Here is a 25,009-nt window from a genome sequence, read left to right on the forward strand (position 1 = left end):
CTGGCTCCACAGTGTTCCCATTCCCCACTGCAGTCCCCCCTCCTCCAAGCAGACCCTTTCCAGGAGGTTTCCTTCCTGCTCAGTGAATGGTGACCTCAGATGCATTTCTCTGACTGCAAGCGTCTCTGAGCTCAGAAGGTGCAGAAGTGGTACTGCCTCTTCCTTTTGTCCATGCTTCTGCAGGTCTGGAGGGGCTGGTGGGTCAGCCTTCCCAGCTCTCTACAATTTAACTCCACCCATGGAGTCAGTGAGAGATGGAAGCATCTCCAAGAAAACTGCAAACCCATAGTGCCCAGGTTGCTGTTCAGCGGCACATGGCAGGCTGTCTTGTTCAATTCTTTTTTATTTTTTTGGCTGCACCGCATGGCTTGTGGGATCTTAGCTCCCCGACCAGGGACCGAACCTGGGCCCTCGGCAGTGAGAGCACAGAATCCTAACTACTGGACTGCCAGGGAATTCCCTGTTCAATTCTCTTTGAGGTGAGGGTGGGTAAGGGACCCTGAAACTCCTGGGCTCTGTGGCAGGGACTCACCAAAGATCCTGGGGGCAGTTAGGGTCTGAGCCAGGCCAGGCCTCTCACTCCTAGGCCAGCAAGCCCACTCATGTGCCCTGAAGCACACACTACACCCCAACCCACCACGCCAGGGCCCCGGCAGAGGGCCCCAGTTTCTCGTGGCCCCCCCATTCTTTATCAGCAATGGGAGAAGTCTGAAAGAGCTTGGCCTGGATGGCAACTCTGCCATGTGACACACAGTTCCTTTTAAACATGAGCTCTGCACAGTAGGCCTTCAGCTAGATACTGAACTCAGTAAGAGTGCCGAGATCACACCAGCCACGGAGTAGACATCCTCTCAAAGGACTTTACGTACATTGATTGAGTCCTCACAACAGCCCTAGGAAGTAGCAACTCTTAACCTCTCCCCTTTACAGATGAGGAAGCTGAGGCATAGAAGGTACTTGCCCATGGTCATGTGACTAGTGAGTAGCAGAGCAGGCAGTTCGGCTTTATTGTCCATACGTTAAACCACTAGACCAACTGGCTTCGCTAGGGTCCGAGATTCTAGCAGAGAACGCCTTGATTCTAAGAGAGAAACATTATCATTGAGATCTCTGCCCTCTTTCCTGTGTTCAGCCGTAAGGTCAGAACCAGCGCCATTTGTGTGTGAATTGGTGGTCCTCATTTTTTCCATCGTTTTCCATTTCCAAGGCACTGTAACTTCTCTCCATAGGCAGAGCCCTAGCTCTTCTCCCTAATGGGAGGATAAGGCGTCCCAACCATGGTAAGTCTAGGTCTCTAAGGGCTGTATCCCACAGATCCTCTCTCCCCAGGTGAGGCAGCCAGGACCCCACCCCACCCCACACGGCCTTCAACCCCCCCCACGTCCCTTTACAGCCTGGTTCACTCTGAGTGTCGTCCTAAGGAGGAAGGGTAGAACCCTTCTAGAGCCTGAAGATGTTCACAGAATTCATTTGTGTCACAAGGGGCATCTCCTGAATCTCTGCCCTGGCACTCTCCTCAACCCACCCCAGGAGGCCTGGAATGTGCTCTTGCCTTGATAGATATGCCCCACGGCTGCCCCACGGCCTTCAATAGACATTGTCCAGCAAGTGTTTGCCCACTTAAAGAGCTAGTACCACAGGCCAGCAAAAGTAGACAGAAAGGACAGAATGCAAAAAACACATACTGGGAAAAGTTCCAGGCAATTGCCTTAATAACTGCTTTGAAAATTATCATTTTCAGTGGCAGAACACTAAGGACCTTTAACAGACCAGTCCTTTATTTTTTTTTCATAACCTTGAAATGAAGTAAAGGTGGAAGGAGGAGTACAATTTAAGGTGTCAGAATTACATCAGATTTGCACCCCAGGGTCAGTGCTCCTGGACACGCACTTTCTTCTTTTTGGACATGACCTTCGGACTTAGAGCTTTGTAAGTTACTCATATAACTCCACCAGATTTTCTAGGCAGGTCAGAGGATACTCCGGTGGAGTTTACGCCTCCATAGATGACCCGGACATAGCAACGATTTACAACGTCTTCATTCCTGCTAATCAGTGCCCAGCTGCTAGAGATGGCAAAAGGTGGGGAGGGCTCCAGAACATTCTAAGCCTGGTAAATATTTCTGTTGGGAATTCTTTAATCTCACGACAACCCTGACAAGAGACCATGACCTTAATCTCCCTTGGCATGAATGGTTCGTCTTGAACTTAAGCCAAATAGTGAAATACCCCTAAATGTGCAGAGAAGATCTCACTAATGTCAAAACTACATTATATACCACGTAGGGGGACCAGAAATCAATGTCTCAAAATAGGAAAGCTTCCGGGATGCAAAGAGAACGCCCTTACAACCTTTTCTACATTCTAAAACAGGAATATTCACGGAAAGAGCAGGACGAAATTAGCATTCACTGAACTCCTACTGAGTTCTAGTCACATTCACACACGTTAACTCACTTAATCCCCGCTACCAGGTAGGTAGGGATTGTTAACAATTTACATTCCTGAGAGCGCAGTCAGAGAGATCTGGAAGTCGCTCAAGGTGACACGCTGCAGCGAGCAGCAGTCAGGATTTGAATCCGGAGCAGTGTCCTTCCCCACGCGCCACAGCTGCGGCGCAGAAAACGCAGCTCTGCCACGGGGAAACTGACGACTCGCAGCCGCCCTGGGGCTCTGCGCCATGACTGGGAGACGACCTGGTTCTCGTGACTGCTCAGTCTGTTTTCACCCAAGTGCATGACTGCTGGAGTAAAGCGACCACGTGAGCCCTTTCCCTCCCCCGGCGAGGGACAATGCCTGTCTGGCCAATGGCAAGTCACAGGTGCGACAACGTGCCGGGAATGGATTCGGAGCCCCGGGGCGCGAGCTCTCCTGCAGCGTCACCGGGAGGACGGGAGGGAGGGAACTCGGCCAGGTGTGGCCTCCGGATGCGGCAGGTCGCAAGTGCGCTGAAAGTGCGGCTTGAGGCGCGGCCAGCTCCGTAAAACTGGGCTCGCGCGGGAGGAACTATGCCCTTGGTCGCGGCCTCTACAATCCCCACTTGACAACCTCCAGCGGCAGGGTGAGGGTGCCCCGCGGCCTGCGCCGCTAACCAGCAGGCGCGGCCAGAAGGTGCCAGGACACCAGGGCAAGGCCGCAGGGAGGAGGCCGGCCCTCCCCACGTGGACAGGCTCCCCTCTGGGGGCGTGGCCGCCAGCGCGGGGCGGGCCAATGATCGCCGCGGTCGGGCTCATCCGGCCGGGCCGCCGGGTTGGCTGGGGCTGCGTCATCCCGGGGGCGGGGCTCCTGGGCGGCGCGAGGCGCGGCTGGTCACGCGGTGCGCGGCGACGGCTATAAGTAGAGGCCGGCGGAGTGCGCTGCTGGAGTGATGGCTGCCGTCGCGTGCTGAGTGCTTTTCCTTCTCGGCTGCTGAGGCGTCCGCGGCTGCTTCCTGGGTGGGTTGCCAGCCCCGCCGAGCCATCCCCAGAGCCTCCGCCCCAGGCCAGGCCGTGTGCTCGCCGACAGCAGGTGCGTGCGTCCGTGGCCCTAGCCCGCCGCCGCAGCCTGGACCTCGTCTCCCACTCGGCCCTTCGTTTCCTTTGGTGAGTGGCGGCGCCACCTTGGAAAGGCTCTTTCTTCTCCCCGGGGCCCGGCGCGGACGCGGCGGCGCGGTGGGGTTCTGCTTTCGGCGCTACCCGCCTCCCTCCCCCACCCTACCCCATGCCACCCCGTCCGCCCGCCCGCGGGCCTTTTTGGCGGTCCCCGGGAGGCGCGCGCGGGAACGGCTCTTTTCCGCTTTTCGCGGGGAGGGCGCGCGCGGGCCGGCGGCGCGGGGGCCGGGCTGGGCGCGCGCGGGCCGAGGTGGTCCCCTGCGCCACGTGCCCGCCGCCCGGCGCGGTCTGCGTGGGGTGCGGGATACCGGATCGCGGGCGGCGGGCACGGCCGGGGCCCCCAGTCCCGGTGGGCCGTCGCGGGGTGCGGGACCGCAAGGGCGCGCTGCTATTGTTATCCATCCCCCCTTCCAGGATGAACTTGCGTCCTTTCTCTTCTCCGCCATGGAATTCTGCTCCGTGCTTCTAGCCCTCCAGAGCCAAAGAAACCCCAGACAACAGATGCCCATACGCAGCGTATAGCAGTAACTCCCCAGCTCGGTTTCTGTGCCGTAGTTGACAGTATTTAATTTTATATAATATATATTATTTATTATAGCATTTTTGATACCTCATATTCTGTTTACACATCTCGAAAACCGCTCAGTAATTCTCTGATTAATTAAAGAACCACTACTCTAGAGAATGGCATCTACCATGGCAACGCTGATTGCCACTACTATTGCTGCTACTGCCGCTTCTGGTCCATTGGTGGACTACCTATGGATGCTCGTCCTGGGCTTCGTTATTGCATTTGTCCTGGCATTCTCCGTGGGAGCCAATGATGTAGCAAATTCGTTTGGTACAGCCGTGGGATCAGGTGTAGTGACCCTGAAGCAAGCCTGCATCCTAGCTAGTATCTTTGAGACAGTGGGCTCCGTCCTGCTGGGGGCCAAAGTGAGCGAGACCATCAGGAAGGGCTTGATTGACGTGGAGATGTACAACTCGACACAAGAGCTGCTGATGGCCGGCTCTGTCAGTGCGATGTTTGGTAAGTTTTTTTTCGTGTTGTCCTGATAGTGGCGGGTGAGGAAATTCTTATCATGGGTCGTTCCATTCTTGTGCTCTGCCTCGATTCAGATTATTACATTCAGTAATATGCACTTCGTACATAATGGAATTTGTCACTTTTGTCACGTACTTAATAAAACTTTATGTGTTTCAGGTTCTGCTGTGTGGCAACTAGTGGCTTCGTTTTTGAAGCTTCCCATTTCTGGAACCCATTGTATCGTTGGTGCAACCATTGGTTTCTCCCTGGTGGCGAAGGGGCAGGAGGGGGTCAAGTGGTCAGAACTGATAAAAATTGGTATGTTTAATTCTAAAAGGCTTTTTATTCTTCTTGTCGTGTTACCATGGCGTTGTGTATGGGAGAAAATGATGTAAAATTGGAGGGACGGGCTAAAGTTTTGAAACGAGAGGACTAAAATTTAAAGTGTGTTTTGGTTCCTGATTTCCATTAGTTGACATTTTTTTCTTAATGTGTTCTATTTCAGTGATGTCTTGGTTCGTCTCACCGCTGCTTTCTGGTATTATGTCTGGAATTTTATTCTTCCTTGTTCGTGCATTCATCCTCCGTAAGGTAATCTTTCTCTCCCCGCATGACCTGTACTAAGTCACACTTCGTGGTGTTCAAACCGATAGCATTATTGCAAATGGGATCGGTGTGTAGGAGTGTGGCCTTGGAAAGTTAGAAAAATTCTTTGTTTTGTATACCTCTCGTATGTTGAATTTTCTGAAAGAAGCACGTTTTCAATACCCAAGAAGTCATTTGGGAAGGAAAAATTGAGCACTATAGTGTGCCGAGACTGAAAGAAAAAATTAAGGAAATGTATTTGGAGTGGCTTTGTTGACCTGTATGCAGATTACTACCTCAAATCACCATCATATGCAGGCCAGTCTGCATTGTAAGCTTAGGGTTCAACAAATCACAGTGTCCTGGGTGACATTTTCTTAGCTGCCAGTTAAAGTGGAGTTGTTTGGGTCCCCACATAGTTATTTGTAGAGTGTTGATTATCGAAACCAGCTTGTAAGCTTCATGGTGGACACGCTACCTCTCACAGTGACTTGACTCTAATAGCTCAGAATAGGTAAAAAGGAACCAGTAAAGGTAATTCTCATTTTGTTTTTCTTGGCAAAAAAAAAAAAAAAAATTCCAGACAGCCATTTAATTTCCTGTCCATTTGAAAATCCCTTTTGAGGGACCTGATAGCATTTTTTTTAAATCAAGAAGTCTGATGCTGGCTCCAAAATAAATGTAGACAACAAGGGATGTTGTCGTTGGACTGAGTTACAGTAAGAATAAATGCTTTTTTCTCAGGAAACAAAGTTGTCCTTTTCCTGAGGTGAATGGCTCTTAACGGTCCATTGTAAGTTCTTAAAAATTCTTCTGAACTGAAGAAATCTGAGTGAAGGGAGATAGGTAGCTTAATCCCAAGGGGTAAGAATGTATTCAGAACCGTTTGTTTGGTCTAGTTCTAAGCTTCTCTAGGGAAGGATACATACTTTTCTATAGAAATTCAGTAACTGGTAAAGTGACTCACTAATCACTATTTACCATGGCCTGAGTCTGGCAAAAGATAGCAGCGTAATACTTTGAAAACTTGAAACCTCTGTAGCTTGGTATAATTTGAGAGTAAACAGTTGGTTGATATCAACAGACTCAGAGTTTGGCATTGTCTTGTTTAGCAAGCGGTTAGTGAATAGCACCTACCCTCCTACTCCCCGCAGCTGTGGAATGTGATAACGTGAGGCTTCCCTTTGAGGCTTAGTAGTAGTCAGGGATCAGAACTCTTCGTACTTTGAGAGCTGTATAGCTTGCTCCTTACCAGAGAAGCAGGAGGATTGCTGGGATCCCCTGTTGTGGATTTGTGCTCATAAAGGTTTACACCGGGTCTTTGTGGATTATTGAGAGACAGATTGTTCCAGAGGCTTTGTGTGTATCAAGCCCAAACAAACTTCTTTTCTGGAGGAGGAATGGTCATGCTTTCAGGTACAAAGTGGGATTTTCAGGTCCCCAGAACTCTCATTTGGGGAATGCATGCCAGGCGTCTTTATCCTCAGTTAGAGACCTTAAGTTAGATATATGAACTTCTTAATTATATATTCCTCATGGGGTATGAGGATGGACATGATCAAGAATGATTGGAATAGGTCTTTCCTGGTGGTCCAGTGGGTAAGACTCTGTGCTCCCAATGCAGGGGGCCCGGGTTCAATCCCTGGTCAAGGGGACTAGATCACGCATGGATGCTGCAACTAAAGGGTTCGCATGTCGCAACTAAGAAGTCCGCATGCCACAACTAAGAGATCCTGTGTGCTGCAACTAAGATCCGGCACAGCCAAAATAAATAAATATTAAAAAAAAAAAAAAGAATGATTGGAATAGTGTTTAAAACTATTCAATATGGACTTTGAGAATCTACCCGCACACACACACACAGGCAGGCACGTACTCTTGTGTTTAATCTACCAATAACAGATGAATTTTTAGGTGATGAGGCTGAATATTTCTGGTTACTGTTAGATTTTAAGTCTCAAGAAAACATCTTTACACTAGTAACCTTTGGTGGTCTTGGCTGTTAAAATCTAAATATTTGACCATTAAGATACTTTCCAATTAAAGATTCTGTTTTGGAAATTAACATTAAAAGTGCTTTTAAAAATTTTCAATTTTCTGAATGTTCCAAGGGTGTTGGGTAGTCTAGTAGGAAAAAGCAGAGTGGAGGTTAAGGATTGGGACAATAAACAAGGAATAAGGGGAAAAGGGAGTTTTCCTGTTGAGTGTTTAAATTCTAGTCAAAGAAAGTGGGCCTTTCAGCATTTTCCCTTCTGTCAGGAATCTCATTAAATATATCTAGGGTATCTTTTCAAACTCAGGAACTTTTTTCTTTAGTTTACTGGAATGTCCGATGTATAAAAAATGAATATTATGGTTGAAAATGGGTTATGAAGACCCCCTTTCCCATCCCATATAACTGGATGATGAGATATTTACTTATAGGTAAAGTTTTAAGTGTTAGGTGAGTCATATGGTGGTCAACATTCAATAAAATGTTAGCCCTGGTTACCTCCTGGGGGAGTGGCTAAGAGGAGTTTGGAGGTAGCAAAAGGGAGAAAGAGAAGCCCCCACAAATGTCTAGAACCCTTATGGATTTTGATTTCGGGGGGTGGTCTTTGGTTTCTTGGAGAATTTCTTAAAAGCACAGAGAGTTCTTAGAAGAAAAATGTATATACACCTCAGGTTCATAACCTTACCGACTACCCTTGGGGTGGGACACGCATGGTTGAGTTACTCAGAGATGATGAGTTTTTTTTTTTTTTTAAATTAATTAATTAATGTTTGGCTGCGTTGGGTCTTTGTTGCTGCACGTGGGCTTTCTCTACTTGTAGCGAGCGGGGGCTACTCTTCGTTGTCGTGTGCGGGCTTCTCATTGCAGTGGCTTCTCTTGTTGCGGAGCACAGACTCTAGGCGCGCAGGCTTCAGTAGTTGTGGCGTGCGGGCTCTAGAGCGCAGGCTCAGTAGTTGTGGCGCATAGACTTAGTTGCTCTGCGGCATGTGGGATCTTCCCGGACCAGGGCTTGAACCTGTGTCCCCTGCATTGGCAGGTGGATTCTTAACCACTGCGCCAACAGGGAAGCCCTGATGCTTAGGTTTTATTGGCTATTTTTGTTTTGACCAATTCCCTACCTGTAGCATTCTCTTAAACTACGGATAGGGAAGGTAATATTCAGAGTGGTTTTTGTCAAGCGCCCATCTCTGCTGATTTGGAATGGCACCTCTACTTTCCGTTTCCTTGATCTTAAGCCATTACCTCACTCTTCTGATGTATTTGATTCTTCTCCTTGTTTGTTCCTCCCCAAGATTTTCCATTGGATTGTGATTCAAGATAGCATTAAACCTTTGGGCTAACCACATCTTTGAAGTTTAGCCTTCTCATGTATTCAGATCTGTGCTCTTGTTTTTAACTCTTGTTTCCAGTCACACTGGCCTCCTTGCTGTTCCTCAGACAATTCAGGTGTTTGCCTCAGGGTCTTTGTACTTTCTGACGTCTCTGGGATAGTCTGCCCTCCAGGTAGCCTGCTCTCTGGCTGCTCTTTTTCTACCCCTGCGTGTGTACCTGGCTTATGGCTTGTTGACCTAACACATTTGTGTCTTTGTTCCACTGATGGTCTTTGGAGTATCTCCCGCGCCACCTCCAAGAATTAAAGTGTGCGCCTCCTTCCATCACGGCCTCCTTCCCCTTCTTTTTTCTTCATAGCATGATTCTGTACTAGAATGTAAGTGTCAGTTCTGTGAGAGCAGGAACTTTGTCTCATTCACTCCCATATTTTAGTGCTTGGCACAGTCTGTTAAATGAGGAGGTGACCTAGTGTACGATTGATTTTTATCTTAGCACTTTGGTAAATCACTAGTTGTGGCATATTTATCAAATGTCTAGATAAGATGGTTGTTGCTGGTATATTCTCCTACATGTTTTGTTTTTAAGAAGTCATTGCAGGTATAAAGTCAGGTAAGAAATGTAATATCTCATAGTCTGTTTCTTGATCTCTCTTATATAGTACATTTTCAGGTGTGTGCTCAGATTTTATCTGGACGTGAGGTACCTTAGAGCACTGGGGGTTGAAACTGATCATTCAGGACATCACCAGTCGCTAGTAGTAGGTAGCCTTGTTAAGAATAACAGCAACAGGGACTTCCCTGGTGGCTCAGTGGTTAAGAATCCGCCTGCCAATGCAGGAGACACGGGTTTGAGCCCTGGTCCGGGAAGATCCCATATGCCACGGAGCAGCTAAGAGCAGCTAAGCCCATGCGCCACAACTACTGAGCCTGTGCTCTAGAGCCTGCGAGCCACAACTACTGAGCCTGCGTGCCACAACTCCTGAAGCCCTCATGTCTAGAGCCCATGCTGTGCAACAAGAGGAGCCAACGCAATGAGAAGCCCGCACACCGCAACAAAGAGTAGCCCCCGCTCGACACAACTGGAGAAAACCCAAGCGCAGCAACAAAGGTGCAACGAAGCCAAAAAAAAAAAAAACAATAACGGCAACAAAAACCTAACCAACCCCCAAACATTAAAGCGAACACAAACTTAAATTCAGATGGATGTAGAAGATGAGATCAGCCTTGGTAGGGGAACTTCCAGGAGCAAATGTAGGAAAAGACCATCTGGCCTTGGAAACTACTATGGGGAGATAGTTATTGGAACTAATTCCTGAAGCTGCCCTTTGATAAGGTTCTATGGAAATGGGTTAAGTTTTTACAGCTTTTAAGATCTTGAGCTTAATGATGATGGTATTTTACAGGCAGATCCGGTTCCTAACGGGTTGCGAGCTTTGCCAGTGTTCTATGCCTGCACAGTTGGAATCAACCTCTTTTCCATCATGTACACTGGAGCACCTTGTAAGTACATATCAGAATATTTAAATGTGAATTGAAAGTTGTTTCTAAAACTTGCATTAAATGCCCAATTTACCCCTTTTTGTTTACAGGGCTGAAATCTCCTAGAAGGTGGCTGGCCTGCGCCCATTTCAGAAGGCTGCAGGCTAGTGTATGCTGAGTTAACCTAGATAGTTTTTCAACCAAAGAGACCTGCTCAGATTCTAAATCACTACAGACCTTTACTCTTTAGTCTTCACAGGATCCACCGATAATTTGATCTTCTCCCTCCCTCTTTCCTATCTATGCTAAAAATACCGGAATTGATGTTACCTCGACTACTGAAGAGTCATTAGTTATACTTGGTCTTCGATAATCAGTCATTTAGGACTGGTTTGCTGGATATTCTCATTTTTCTCTCCCAAGTGGAGCTCCTTTTTGTTTCTAAATTTACTCCCCTGAATCTGCTTGAATGAGAAGAGTTGGGATGTTTAACACCTGCCCTAAGTGCACTTGGAAGAAGAATTCATGCAGCTAAGAGGAAAAATATTTGTGAGAATATAAAGATTGAAATGTTGATTACTTTTATGTTGGAACACAGGCAAAGCATGGATTAAATTGTGATACGTGTTTCATTTAGCAATTGAAAAAGATTGATAACCTGTAACTTGTCAGACAGGACAGTACATGTCTTGATCAGTCAGTTTTCCTGTCTAGGTTCATTTGGCCTGATGGCCTTTGATCCGTCAAGTTAGTGGCTTTCAATCTTTTGACTGTTGTGACACACTGGAAGAAAGACATTGTACATTGCTGCCCAGCACACACATACTTAGAGAGGGAGGGGGAGAGAGGGAAAGAGAACTGGAATAGTATGTTGAAGCTACTTAACCTTACTATGTGCTATGCAGTCATATTTGCAAGTATTCTTTTTAGCTTTTTAAAATGCTCATTGTGGCCCACCAAATTGATTCCATTTCTGACTGATGGATTGTAACTTGCTTTGGAAACCTCACTGAAGTAATAAGTCACTGACCAAAATTGGAGTTAGCTAAGTATTTTTAACCATGTCTTTGTTAGAATAATCAGGAAAGAAATCAGACAACTTTATGAGGATATTGATCTTATTTAGGGGATACCAGCCTCCTTACCAAATGCTACAGGCAAAGGAAAGCTTGCCTGCTGCCTTTCCATTCTGTTTTAAATTGGCTTCTTCATGTTAAACTAAAAAAGGCTCCGTGAGGCTCTAAGCACTGATGTTTTATGTGGTAGCAGCAAAGCTCATAGTTCAGTGAAATTAGAAACTTGCATTTTCAGTCGTCTTTGAAAAGGGAATGTGGGTATTTTTGTCCTGTCCTTTGGTCGATCATTTACAAGAAAGAACCAGTCTCATTTTCCTTTTTTGACTTGGAACGTAGGCAAATTTAAATTGTGATACAGAGATTGATTAAATTTCATGTATATTTTAGTTTGTGTGACTAACTGCATGATTAGAATTGATAGCAGGAATTAAAATGGAAAGATTTAGTCATCACAGAACTTTGGTTTTGAAGGGGCCTCGATTTATATCTGATTTTTAAATACGAATCATTTTGAGGAACAATAGAATTTCCATTTTATAAGTAATTCCTAATATGCAAAACAACCACAAGGAACTAAGCTGTTCTTGGATAAACCACAGATCATTATAACATCCTTTAGGTTTAAGTAGTGTTCTCTAGTGCTTTGCTTCTGTCATTAAATATAGACGAGTGGCTTGGAGGCTGTTGGCATTTAAGTGATAACCAGGTGACTAGTTAATGATCCCTGAGCCATGTGAGAAGTAGGCATGTCTCTGTTTAAGATGTCGCTTGTTAGTGTGATTACCACTCTACTATTTTCTTTTTGTGAAAGACAGCCCTTTGAACTATTCTTATCCCTTGATAGATAAATGTATCTTAGTTTGATAATGCGTCCTAAGAGATAATCTTGCTCTAAAGGATTTTGCTTGGATGTGATAACTTCCACAGAGAACTGATTACATCAGTAGGAGAAATGTGACGACTGGGGCACTTTCCTTTCTTAACGTTAAAATCTTATGTGCAAACAGAAGGTGTGGCCGCTCCCATCTGGAGGCTGGGCAGTGGAAAGCTTCCGTTTATTTTCATAGCTAGTTGCAGTTGCTCAGTGTAGTAATCTGTCTTCTAAAGCAAAGAAAGGAAAAAGCCTAGTATGTGAAGGAGCTTGGGAGATGTCAGTCTAGCAGGTGTTTAAAGTAGGCCAGACTGGTGGATTTCACATGCTATGGGATTTTTCTCCCAGATTTGTATAGCCACGAACACAGTAATCCTGTGGACCTAAGGCTGGCAACAGCTATAAAGGGTGATGGGCTGGCTTGGGGAACCCCAGAGTCCCCAGAGGAGGGTTGACACGTTATTACAGGGGGGCAGTTGCCCTGGGGTTTTCAAGATGCACCATTTTATCTCCTAGTGCTGGGCTTTGACAAACTTCCTCTGTGGGGTACCATCCTCATCTCGGTGGGATGTGCAGTTTTCTGTGCCCTTATCGTCTGGTTCTTTGTATGTCCCAGGATGAAGAGAAAAATTGAACGTAAGTAACATGTTGTAGCAGAAAATCTTAACTAGTAATGCTGTGCTTGCTTCTTTGTGTGTAGCCGTCTGTAAAAATCTGCTACTTGGATAGATTGGTAAAGCCAGAAAATTTACATGGAAATTTGCGGATGTAGGTTTATTGTCCAAACTACGTTCTTATTAACTTAAAATGACCTGAGACCTAGTCATAAGGCGTATTTGACCTTATTTGGGCCGCCAGACAAGCTAGGCACTTAATCTGTTTTTTCTTTTTTTTACTGTACCTTGATCACTTGCCAGTGACATGCTAGATAAATACAGAGAAGTTGTAGTCTACATTAATTGAGAAGGATGAGGATACCTTAATGAAAAATAAAAGGTAGGTATGAAATATTTTCACAGGAAACATTTACCAAAACCAGCGCCTTCAGATTCAGATATTCAGAGCTATGCTACTATATTATCTGACTTCAGATTTGGTTCATTTTCAGAATTGGAGCACAGATTCCAGAGGTAGACATTTTCAGGGTGTCATGAAGGGATCATTTAGACCATTACTGTATGTAGTATTTCAGTATAATCAAATATGGCATACATTCTGGTTAGTATAGGTCTTAATTAAATCTTATATTCCTTCCCTTACTACTTGAACTCTCCTGAGACGATCTTTTTCCGCCCTTTTCATCTGCAAATGCTCGGGTGGTGATATAAGTTTGTTCTTTGAAGAAGCGCAGGGCTGCACAGACTGCAGTGGCACCGGGAGAGTGCTGCGTCATGCAGCTGTGTTCCGGAGCCTCCGAGAGGCTCTGCGCTAGTCTGGCGGCCTTCAGGACTTCGTGACCTTGATTCTCCCTCAGTCTGGGAGAAGATGAGACAGGTCCTGCTAATGTTCTGTACCCTGGTTGGTAGCTTGACCGGGATTCCTGAATGAACACGGAAACAGACTGGGCATTGGTGCAGAGGCAGAAAACGTTCCCACCTGGTCATGGAACTTGAACCATAAGGCACATGTCTTTGTTTTCTAGAGGTGGAAATTCAAGTCACCTTCAGTTGCCTGCGTTGAGCTGTGTCATTTTGCTTGAACTCACAGACTGAAGTTTGGGGCCACTTTTTGAAAAGGCCGTGCACTAGGCGCAGTCAGAATTCTTAGTTCTCTGCCAGCCCCACGCTTGGGCTCCTTCCCCTCAAGAAGGGGCCAGCAGGAAGCTCAGGATGGTTTCTACATTTGTGAAGGGTTCTATGAAGAACAAGAATTTATAGCAGAGTCCACGGAGCCTAAAAGATTTTTACCGTCTGGCCCTTCACTGAAAAAAACTTTGCAACCCCTAGTAATAGGGTGTTCTGCATTTGTATCGCTGGTTTCTTCCCAAGTGAGAGATTAAGCGATACGGCAAATAAAGCAGACAGGAAAATTATCCTGAATTTTCACTGAAGTTTACATGTGGTCTTATTTTGAGAAGGATTTTTTTTTTTTTTTTTTTTGAAGTGAGGAAAGGGGAAATGTAGAGCAAGTCAGTTTGGTCAAAACCAAACAAAAACATCCTTCTTTTCTAGGAGAAATCAAGTCTAGTCCTTCTGAAAGCCCCTTAATGGAAAAAAAGAATAGCTTGAAAGAAGACCGTGAAGAAACAAAGTTGTCTCTCAGTGATACCGAAACCAGGAATCCCGTCTCAGAGGTAGGGTCAGCAGCCACTGGGCCCCTGCGGGCTGCAGTGGAGGAGAGAACGGTCTCGTTCAAACTTGGAGACCTGGAGGAAGCTCCAGAGCGAGAGAGGCTTCCCAGCGTGGACCTGAAAGAGGAAACCAGCATAGATGGCACGATGAACGGTGAGTGGACTCTTCTCGGGTGGGGAAAGGCGAGTTTCCCTTTGTCAGCAGCACTGCTGCGAGGCTCTGTGTTCGGACTTGATGCTCTGGGCATTGAGTGTAACCTTTCGGTCTTGGCCAGGTGCAGTGCAGTTGCCTAACGGGAACCTAGTTCAGTTCAATCAAGCTGTCAGTAACCAGATAAACTCCAGCGGCCACTATCAGTATCACACGGTGCATAAGGACTCCGGCTTGTACAAAGAGCTGCTCCACAAGCTACATCTTGCCAAGGTGGGCGACTGCATGGGAGACTCTGGCGACAAACCCTTGAGGCGCAACAATAGCTACACTTCCTATACCATGGCAATTTGTGGCATGCCCCTGGATTCGTTCCGTGCCAAAGAAGGTGAACAGAAGGGTGAAGAGATGGAGAAGCTGACGTGGCCTAACGGAGACAGCAAGAAGCGAATTCGAATGGACAGTTACACCAGTTACTGCAACGCCGTGTCTGATATTCACTCGGCATCCGAGATCGACGTGAGTGTCAAGGCCGAGATGGGTCTGGGCGACAGAAAAGGAAGCACCAGCTCTCTAGAAGAATGGTGTGACCAGGACAAACCAGAAGTGTCTCTCCTCTTCCAGTTCCTGCAGATCCTCACGGCCTGCTTTGGGTCATTCGCCCATGGTGGCAATGACGTCAGGTCAGTCGATTATGATTCTTGGCGTTGCTCGTGCTATTTTTGTGCCGCCTAATCCCTTTATGAGGTTCTGCTTGTGGCCTTGGTACTTATACCACCCGTGGGACACTGAATAATGCAGAAAGGATGAGGTAATAGCAATTAATTGACTTAAAAAAACAGGAAGAAAAATTTTTTCTTCAGAGATTACAAAGAATATGTTTGTTTCTGTAGGTGGTAAACACATATATCTTCCACAGAGAAGCCTTTTATCGAGATGGGAGCCAGTTCTTTGATAGAATCACTGCCCCCTAGAATGAATTTGTAGGTGGTTAATCCTAGTTCTGTGGTTTGTCACCTGTTCATTGGAACCCAAAATTTGCTTTAGTTGGGCCTATAGGAAGACAGGCCACCAGATGCGTGGCGTTTCCCCTCTGAGAAGAGCTCTCATTTTCTTCTGTTGTGTATGTTGGGGTTCCATTTATTTCCTTTGAAAGAAAGACCAGTTTCTAATGAAAGCTTTGCTTTAGAAAACTTAGTAGATCAATTGACAACTAGATTCTTGCCAAGTTTTAGTTTTGCCTGAAAAATCATCCCTGCCCTCTTTTTCTTGCAGCAACGCCATCGGTCCTCTGGTTGCTTTGTATCTGGTTTATGACACGGGAGATGTTTCCTCAAAAGTAGCAACACCAATATGGCTTCTGCTCTATGGTGGTGTTGGTATCTGTATTGGTCTATGGGTTTGGGGAAGGAGAGTTATCCAGACCATGGGGAAAGATCTGACACCAATCACACCCTCTAGGTAAGTTGGTAAAGCAGGTCTTATTAGGTTAATGCTCATTTTCTTAAGATACATAATACTGTGCAGTGGTACTGCGTAAAGTAACCAAGTTCGTGTAAGTTCCTGATGTTCCTCTCTCTTTGGTGTGAACTTTTTAGATTTTCCTTATCGTCTGGCCCTTAAACATAATTTATCTATTCAACTCCGGTGGACTCTTTTTAACAAAATAACTTCTGAGAAAGGCGTGTGTGCTAAGACTTACTAGCTATGTACATTTGGCTTGTATCTCTGTCTTTACGGAGCCAACACTGATGTTTACTAAACTCAAAGTAAAAGTGCAAGCTTTAAGAATGGGCTTCCAGAAAACCTGAAAACCTCAAATGCTGGAAAAGAGAAGAGCAGTCTCATGGCCTGATTTAAAGCAGATTTCAGGAGTTAGGGCAAACTAAAGATGTTGGTGGAGTTTTCGTCACTGGATAGAGCACAGCAAGATTGTGTGAACTTTGGGGTAGTGCTAACTTACCAAAATTTAAGTTCCATTCTTGACAAGTGATCTGTCTGTGTCCACAGCGGCTTCAGTATTGAACTGGCATCTGCCCTCACTGTAGTAATTGCATCGAATATTGGCCTTCCCATCAGTACAACACATTGTAAAGTAAGTGTAATGTAGAGGTACTGTGTCTTTTGAGTGGTTTTAGTAGATGCGTCGAGAGGTATTTCTTTGTTCTTTTTGTTTTTTGGTTTTTTTCCTTTGATAATTTGGTGTTATACCGTGGGAGTCTTGAAGAGTTCACAAGTTTAGGACAAGTTGACTCTAAGGATGTAAATACACGTTGTGCAATTTCTAGCGTCTATTACTTTTATTTAAGCAGATAGTATATTTTCTCCCCAAACGGTGCAAAAGCCCCTTTTTATAGAGGCAGCAAGTCTGTGAGGCTTGTTGAAGGGCAGTTTATTTGAAGCAAGCATATATTCAGAGCATCTCAGGATTGAAGTCCTGAGAAACTTATTGAGTCCTAAGGTGGCTTGATGACCATCTAATAACCATAGGGTAACTGTAGGGAAAGGAAGAAACTGGCTTCCTTAAGGGAATTTTTAAGTTAGTTCATCATGGAGCCTTTGAGTCATTCTTTTTCTTCCAGAGAGATCTACGGGTGATTGGCTATTAGGTCTAACAGCAGCCTCCCTCTAGAATCTTTGGGAAGCCTGAAACTTAAAGGAATCTATTATTAAAGCAGTTGTTATTATTATTAATGTAGTTCATTACATTCCAGCAGCTCAGAAGGGAAAAGGGAGTTTTCTTTCCCTCTTTTACCCCAATTAGCACGGATTCCGTGACTGGGTTTTATATTGCCCTTCGTCTTGTTACAAGCCAGCTTTCGTGGATCGGTCCGGCAGTCCGGGGCTCCTTACCTACCTAAGAATCACGGGTCTGTTTAACAAAATGCCACTGGCACTTCAGTAACCAGTTTCCTTGATTGCTTTCTCCCGTAGGTGGGCTCTGTTGTGTCCGTTGGCTGGCTCCGATCCAAAAAGGCTGTTGATTGGCGACTCTTCCGCAACATTTTTATGGCCTGGTTTGTCACAGTCCCCATTTCTGGCGTTATCAGTGCTGCTATCATGGCAGTCTTCAAATATGTCATCCTCAGAGTGTGAAGCTGTTTGAGATGAAAATTCGGGTCAGTGTTTGGGACCACCGTACACATTCCTGTTCCTTTGAAGAATGAATTACAGTGTTATAGAAGACTGACAGGAGTCTCTTTAAAGTTTGGGAGCTGTGGGAGGGAAGCGTTACTTGTGCTATAATTGCTTTTGTGCTAAATACGACTTGTCTCAAGATTAGCTATGTAAAGTGGCCAGGTTTCCACTGGTTCCTGTTGAGGTTCCTTTTCCTTCTGGGCTGTGAATTCCTGTATATATTTCTCTACTTTTTGTATCAGGCTTCAATTCCATTATGTTTTAATGTTGTCTCTGAAGATAACTTGTGATTTTTTGTTTGTTTGTTTTGTGTCGTTTTAAAACGACCCTTCAGAGCCATTTGACAGCGTGCTCTGCTTTGTTGGTTTCACCAGCTTCTGCCCCAACACGCACAGGGACTTAACAGCACACACCGTAACCGAAGCTTCCCTTGTAGTCTCTTAGAAAAATCGTCATTTGTACCCTGCCCTCCTGTCGGTAGTGGCAGGTTCTGTTGGCATACGTGAACTTCTTACTTACAAGGACAAGGTTCTTTGGACACGGTGAAAATTTAAGTTAGTAGTAACTTCTTTGCAGGCAGTTCACTGACCATGATTGCTAAGAAGAATTAGGAAGAAAAATCCTTCTGGCAGTCTTGGTTATTTCTTTAAGATTTCTGGCAGTGTGGGATGGATGAATGCAGTGGAATATGAACTTCGGGTGAGTTAAATGGGCCAGCCTTCCATGTTCATCTGTCTACCTCTTAACTGAATAAAAAAGCCTACCGTTTTTAGAAAACATGTCTCATTGGTTTTGTTCATATATTTGAAGCATCTGAGCTCCCGATCAGTCAGCCTTATGCAATTCTTAGGAGAATGTGGTATCTTAACAAGTGAGAACTGCCCTCTAGCTTAAAGTTCCCCCCTCCTCCCTGGTACGTTTCTTGTGATCCCAGAATATACATGACATTCCTCCATGGGGCATTTCTAACTGTTTAGTATTTTTTACCAGCACATCCTAGACATTTCCACGTTAACACGTATCTACTCATTGTCTTTAACAGCCACAAAGTTTTCCTGTTTGAATGGATTAGTTTGTCTTACTAGACCCTTATTTAGATTATTTGTAGCTTTGCTATTAGAATGCTAAAATGAGTGTTCGTGTTTCGTGTGTGTAGCTCGGCTTCATTTAAAAATTCTCAGTGTCGGATTCTTCAGTCTTGACCCATTATCTCTTTTAGGCTTGATCAGGACAGTTAAGCAAAAGTGCATGGCTTTGCAAACTAGATTGATGGGTCCTGTCCTTAGACTTTTAGCAAGATGCTTTGTAGAAGCCAGACTGCAACAAGGATAAGGTTATGCTTGCCTGACCTGTGCCTGAGAAATTGGACCACTGGTTGCGTACCTGCCCATGGATTCACTTAGTAAATGTTCACCGTTTCATGTCAGGCACTGCACTAAGCTTTTTATATACATTTAATTCTCAAGACCTTTTGCAGTAGTTCCTAACATTATTTTGTAGCTGATGAAAGATACTGAACTGTATCTTTCCTAATCTTAAGAGAACAGACAGGGACTTCCCTGGTGGTCCAGTGGGTAAGACACCATGCTCCCAATGAAGGGGGCCCGGGTTCGATCCCTGGTCGGGGAGCTAGATCCCACATGCCACAGCTAAAGATCCCGGGTGCCATGCAACTAAGAAGAGAATGGACAGCCCCAGGCTAGCTGAAGGTAGCCATGTGACTATTTGAGGAAGGAGAGGGGGGCCTGGGGTAAAGAGGAACCTAACGGTAAGCCCAGAACTGAGGGTCCTGCAGGAGACCCTCTGAGTTTTGGCGCTGACTTCCAGGATGACCTCACACAAACCCAGATCCTGTCTTTGCCCAGTGATTAAATGGAGAGTAGTGACTCTCCCCAAGACTCTCCCCTTGGCCCAGGAGAGGACAGCTGAGGAAGTACTTGATCCAAGGATGTGTTTCTCTAGGAAGAGCAGCTAGATCTGGGGAAGAGGAACCCCATTAGAGCTAGTAAGAGGCCAGAGGGGATCTGTATTTCCATGTATGGTAATAGCTGCTGTGGGCCAGGGACACAGGCTGGTGAGAACTCTGGCCTGTTTCTCTTGGGTGTTATTAGATGTTCCCTTTTTTTTTTACTCTCCCCCCATCCAAGCTGTTTTCATTAAGGTTGCATGTATGCATAATAAAGTAGTCAAGTGATTCAACAAGGCTTCTATGGAACAGGGATCTCCCACCATCATTTCCCTCTTTGCTGAGGCAACCACTTGCTTTTCTTTTGGTATTTGTATTACTATTTGGCCCTTTCAGTGTTTAGCTCTTGATGTCCCATAGTGAAAAATGATGTTTAGTTCTAGTCTAACACTGTTATCATACACAGACCCTACCCTCCCACCTTTGCTGTATAATTCGGTTTTAATTTTGGTAAGATCAAAATTGAGAGTATTTTAAAAATATCACTGAGCTGCTGAGTCTTTTCCGGACGCGCAGGCTCAGCGGCCATGGCCCACGGGCCACCAGGGAAGCCCTGCTGAGTCTTATAGTACGTATATACTGTGATCATTTTGTTTTCGCTGGAATAAGCTCTACCGCCCCACCCCCCCCTTTTTTTTTTATTAAGTGCTTGTCACCCTTTTAGGACTGTGAGAAGCAACAGGAAAGTTCCTGATATTTTAGGGAAGCTTCACTCACAGCTTCTGACCTGTTCCAGTCTAGACAAGTTTCACATCTGCATCCTGAAATTTCCCTATGCCATTCTGGAAATTTCTTTTACCTCCTTTGTTGGATTTCCTGTTTCCTATAGCCCATGTTTTTGTTTTTTCTTGGTTTATTCCCCCGTTTTGGGGGAGAACACCCTACTGTAGCAGCTTCCTGAGAGAGAATCTCGGGTGGTAAAGGCCTAATTGCTCAGAGTTCCGGGGCTCACTGGGGCAAAGGTCACCGTGTATTTTAGTCTCCCCGTTTTCAGTACCTTGTTTTTTTGCCTGGTTCCAAATGCAGCGTTCATTACCACAGTTTTTAGGTAACTAACACCAGTCCCCCAGCAACACGGTTCAGATTTCAGTTGCCATGGTATATTTTAACTGAGGAATCGCGTACAGTACAAACTTTAATGCTAGCTCTTTGGTCCACAAATCCCATTTCCAGAAGAACAGATGGACATAGGCCCAACGAATGACCTCTCGGTTCGCTTCTTTCAAAGTCGTCTTGGTGTCTGGTTGCCGTTCAGCTATTATTCAGTTCACTCACTGACAACAGAGCTTTTTAGTAGTGTTCCCAGCGGTAGAAGAGATGCTGTAGGCTGTTAGCACCACAGTTGGATTATGTTCCAGGTTCTCTTGCGGGCTTGAATGAAAGTGCGAAAACTTGCCTTTTACCATCAAATGCAACTTTCATTGATCCAGCCAACAAAGAGGTTATTTCACATTTTAACAGGTTTGGACAGGCTATTGGTACTATAACTGGAGATTGTACGATTGCTTCAGCTGAGGCTTGGAAGAAATTGAAAGCGTCATGGCAAAAAGCAGCAGTAATTTGCAGTGTGGCGGAAACTGACTACACTGCAAAGAACTTTGGACGATTCAAAGTGGACGTGAATTGAGTTGTATTTGAACACGGGAGGGTTGATGCTGCTACTGTTTGAGAGATTCTAGATAGGCAGCCGGAGGCACTTTAGTGAAGGTGAGCATGTCGGCGTAAATGAGGAAGGTGGTTGTGATGAAAAGGATGCAGATGTCCCAGAGGAAGTGATGCTGGCCTGGCCCGAACTTCACATGAAGGGACTTCCCAGAGCTATTATTTCTCAACGGTGAAGAGAAGGTAAAATGTTGGAAGCTGAGCCTCAAACACTTTATTTAATTAATTAATTAGTTTCCTGCAGATGAAATTTAGATTTTTTTAATTGAAATATATTGTATACAGAAAAGTGCACATAATTGTATAACTTGCCGACCTTTTGCACACTGGACAGATCCATGAAACCAGCAACCGGAACAGGAAATGAACAGTATCATTCACAGGATAAACGGGTCAATGACGAGTCACCTGGTTAAACTGCAATATGGTAACTGAGAACTAGATAAATGTTACACAATCATGTTTACTTGCAAGCTGGGCTAAGCTCTAGGCTACTAGTGCTTCCAACAGTTCATTTCCTGACTGGCAGGAAATAAAAGGATTTGTTCTCACCCTACCTCACCCTTTCACCTTTCCGCAACGTAAAAGTTTCCTAGAGACCCAAGGTGACAAAATCAAAACACTTGCTCATAAAACCTGGGTTGCGGTGTTCCCTCTACAACATAGTGGTATAGGGATGCCTGGTCTATTAAACACTTTCTGCACTGTGTTTGTGCAGTGTGTACGATTTGCAAATATTTTAATTGCCATGGTTTTCTCTTGCTTCACAGGAAAATCTTGTTTAGTGCTCCAAAATTTCAGTACGGTTACAGAACTCATACCCCATGGTGTGAAAGCCCTTTCTCTTTAACTCCGTTCTCTGTCTTTGTCTTTGCCTCTACTTGGGAGGTTTAAATTCTTTACCCATCCCATTGTTTACACCCAAGACACAGTGAGATCTTTGAAGTTGGAGAAAACTCAGCTAACTGGAGATTGCTGAGGTGCTTCTACCAAACTGTTACTTTTGTGACAGATGGAGACTTTCGAGACTTTATTAATAGTTTTTTTAATACTAAAATATTAGAGCTGCTCATTGGCTTGCCTTTCTAATGACTGGGCTCTTGTGGAAACCCCTTTTGTTATATTCAGAGCTGAAGCAGGGTTTCATCTCAGCTGAACACACTGTGATGCAGTGCAGATGGCTGCTTACGAAAAGGAGCAAGATGTTTATTTTTCTGGGGACTGCTGACATTAGTGCAAGGTCTCCCCTCCCAGACGATTATTGCTGAAGACCTAGATAGCAGGTTTCTACTTCCCATTCATTCTATTTCCAGAAGCAAGCAAGCGTTCTCTAATTGCAGGCTTGGGCTGAATGCCTCCGTAGTGTTTCCCATTGTGCTAATTGGAAAAATATAATTTTCAACTAACTGTGACCTGCTTTGCAAAATAATCGTTGACAGATGAGTTGCCGGTTTGGTTTCTAAAGTGAAATAGTACCTTGTAGTTTAGCACTAAGGGTAATGGAGTTTTGGAAGTCCCAGGGCAAGCCTGTGCTGTGTACGAGGACCATTAGAGATCAGATTTCAGCCTGGGAGAACCAAGAGCCTATTGATTTGATGTCTTTTTCTGGGAGCTTTTATTAAATTGAATTTCAATTAAAAACTTTGAGGGAGCCACATTCTGGGAACGTTAGTCAATGTTGCCCATTCGTTGAATAGTCATACAATGGGCCTTGTGTGTACCTTATTGATTTGGAAGGGAGGTAATCTTTTAGCTAAGGTCTTGGCTTCTGGCAAGCTCTCCTTCAGTCTAAATGTGGTTGGCCTTGCCAGCTTTCTGGAATTACTGTCAGCTTGTGAGTATAGAGTTGGTGTGACTCTTCTGTTTAGCATCTTTGGTTTTTCTTAGAGTGGTTCTGTCGTCACTACCACAGAAAAGGGCTTTAAATTCAAAGTTGCCATTGGAATCGGAGATCTTTTTTTTTTTAAGTTTTAAAAATGTATTTATTTGGTTGAACCGGGTCTTAGTTGCAGCAGGCGGGCTCCTTAGTTGCGGCATGTGAACTCTTAGTTGCAGCATGCATGTGGGATCTAGTTCCCTGACCAGGGATGGAACCCAGGTTCCCTGCATTGGGAGTGTGCAGTCTTATCCACTGCACCACCAGGGAAGCCCCAGAATCAGATATTTTTTTTTTTTTTTTTTAAAGAAGATGTTGGGGGTAGGAGTTTATTAATTTATTTATTTTTGCTGTGTTCGGTCTTCGTTTCTGTGCAAGGGCTTTCTCTAGTTGTGGCAAGCGGGGGCCACTCTTCATCGCAGTGCGCGGGCCTCTCACTATCGCGGCCTCTCTTGTTGTGGAGCACAGGCTCCAGATGTGCAGGCTCAGTAGTTGTGGCTCACGGGCCTAGTTGCTCCGCGGCATGTGGGATCCTCCCAGACCAGGGCTCGAACCCGTGTCCCCTGCATTGGCAGGCAGACTCTCAACCACTGCGCCACCAGGGAAGCCCAGAATCAGCGATCTTAAAGACAGTGATTACTTCCTGTGTGTGGTGGAGTGTAGTGGTTCCGAACATAAGCTTTGGAGCTAGACCTGTCTAGGTTCCAATTCCAGCTCTACCACTTGCGTATCCTTGAGGTCATTTAATCTTTCTGAGCCTCAGGTCCCTGTCTGAAGATTGGTGATAATAATGGTACTTAGGTCCCAGGATTTTCATGAGGATTAATTAAAATAATGCCTGTAAAGTGTGCCTTCTTAAGCACTTCTTAAGTAGTGTTTACTAACTGGTCTCATCCTCTAAATAAATATATGTAACTTTTCTTGACACGGTCATGGTTAACTTAACACTGATTCCCCTAGATACCCTTCCTTGACTATGGAGTGACTGTTAAGTAATTTTCCTTAACTGTACCTTTATGTATTTCTTAAATCTGAAATGAAGGATTTAATTTTGGTGGCTTGCCTTTGAAGAAAAGTGTATTCAGACCCTGTATACATTAGGATTCGGTTAAACTGTGAGTGATGGAAAATCCCAAGAACACAGAAGAAAGTTTTTCTTCCGCCAGTTACTGATGGGCTGGAAATGGTGTCTCAGTTTGGAAGGAGTCCCATGGGCCTGGGACCCAAACGCCTGAGGAGGGCACGCTGGCGGCTAGGTGTGAAGAGGATGACTCTGTGAGGGCTGAAAAACTACCAACAGGATGCAGCTGGTTGGGGTGGGGGAACTGCTGCTGTGGGAATGAAGAAATGTGAAGAAATGGAAGGAACAGGAAGCTGACCAGGAGTAGTTCCTTTTCCTGGCCAGGTCCTCACAGCTCCCCTACTGAGCAAATGTGAACAATTGGAACAAGACCCCACGCTCCCAATGCAGGGAACCCGGGTTCCATCCGTGGTCAGGGAACTAAGATCCCACACGCATGCTGTGACCAAAGCCGGTGAACACGTGGTTGGGAGAGTTCCAGCCCCAGCGGCACCACAAAGTCGGGAGGGCTGGGTTTGCAGCTGAGATGTGGTCTAGCTTAGCAGCCAACACAGGGGCGTCTGCCGGATTTCTTCATCTTCAGAGCACGTTTGGAATTAATACCTTATCTGTGGGGTGAGATTTTGAGATTGTGTGACTGTCCTGTGCCTCACAGCCGTCTTGCATTCAGTGGCCTCAGTATCCATTGATGAATCTTGCCTGAATCCATTTTTGCCAAACTGGTTGTAAAATGGGTGATGTTCTATTTTTCTTACACCTTGAACATTTATTAGTTGGCATTCTTCGTTCGGTAAAGGAAAGCTCTCTTATCTCCCTCATACTTCGCTCTGGGAAATGGCGGTTTTCAGTTGGGTGACCACATCTTGGCTAAAAGTTGGAGTTGTATTATTAAGA

General features: G+C 45.3%; 1 protein-coding gene across 2 annotated transcripts; it reads left to right on the forward strand.

Moving 5' to 3' along the window:
- Nucleotides 1-3,355: 3,355 nt before the first annotated feature.
- Nucleotides 3,356-18,307, forward strand: SLC20A1 (solute carrier family 20 member 1). Of its 2 annotated transcripts, none has more exons than XM_073791142.1 (11): nt 3,356-3,580; nt 4,004-4,619; nt 4,794-4,934; nt 5,122-5,207; nt 9,929-10,025; nt 12,468-12,587; nt 14,123-14,395; nt 14,523-15,075; nt 15,668-15,853; nt 16,403-16,487; nt 17,327-18,307. In XM_073791142.1, exons 2-11 carry the CDS (start codon nt 4,274-4,276, stop codon nt 17,486-17,488), a joined length of 2,049 nt encoding a protein of 682 aa, XP_073647243.1. In that variant the 5' UTR covers nt 3,356-3,580; nt 4,004-4,273; the 3' UTR covers nt 17,489-18,307. The 2 variants fall into 2 exon arrangements, with proteins under 2 accessions (XP_073647243.1, XP_033694858.1); XM_033838967.2 differs by having other exon boundaries at nt 3,357-3,580; nt 14,517-15,075.
- Nucleotides 18,308-25,009: the final 6,702 nt, after the last annotated feature.

This window comes from Tursiops truncatus, chromosome 14, assembly GCF_011762595.2.
Source record: "Tursiops truncatus isolate mTurTru1 chromosome 14, mTurTru1.mat.Y, whole genome shotgun sequence".
In the NCBI taxonomy this organism is placed as follows: Eukaryota; Metazoa; Chordata; class Mammalia; order Artiodactyla; family Delphinidae; genus Tursiops; species Tursiops truncatus.

Excerpts from the sequence above, each read along its gene's own strand:
- SLC20A1 (XM_033838967.2), top strand. The coding sequence starts at position 4,274 with ATGGCATCTACCATGGCAACGCTGATTGCCACTACTATTGCTGCTACT. Across the intron at positions 4,935-5,121 it reads GTCAGAACTGATAAAAATTG|TGATGTCTTGGTTCGTCTCA; the intron begins GTATGTTTAATT and ends GTTCTATTTCAG. Across the intron at positions 15,854-16,402 it reads ACACCAATCACACCCTCTAG|CGGCTTCAGTATTGAACTGG; the intron begins GTAAGTTGGTAA and ends CTGTGTCCACAG.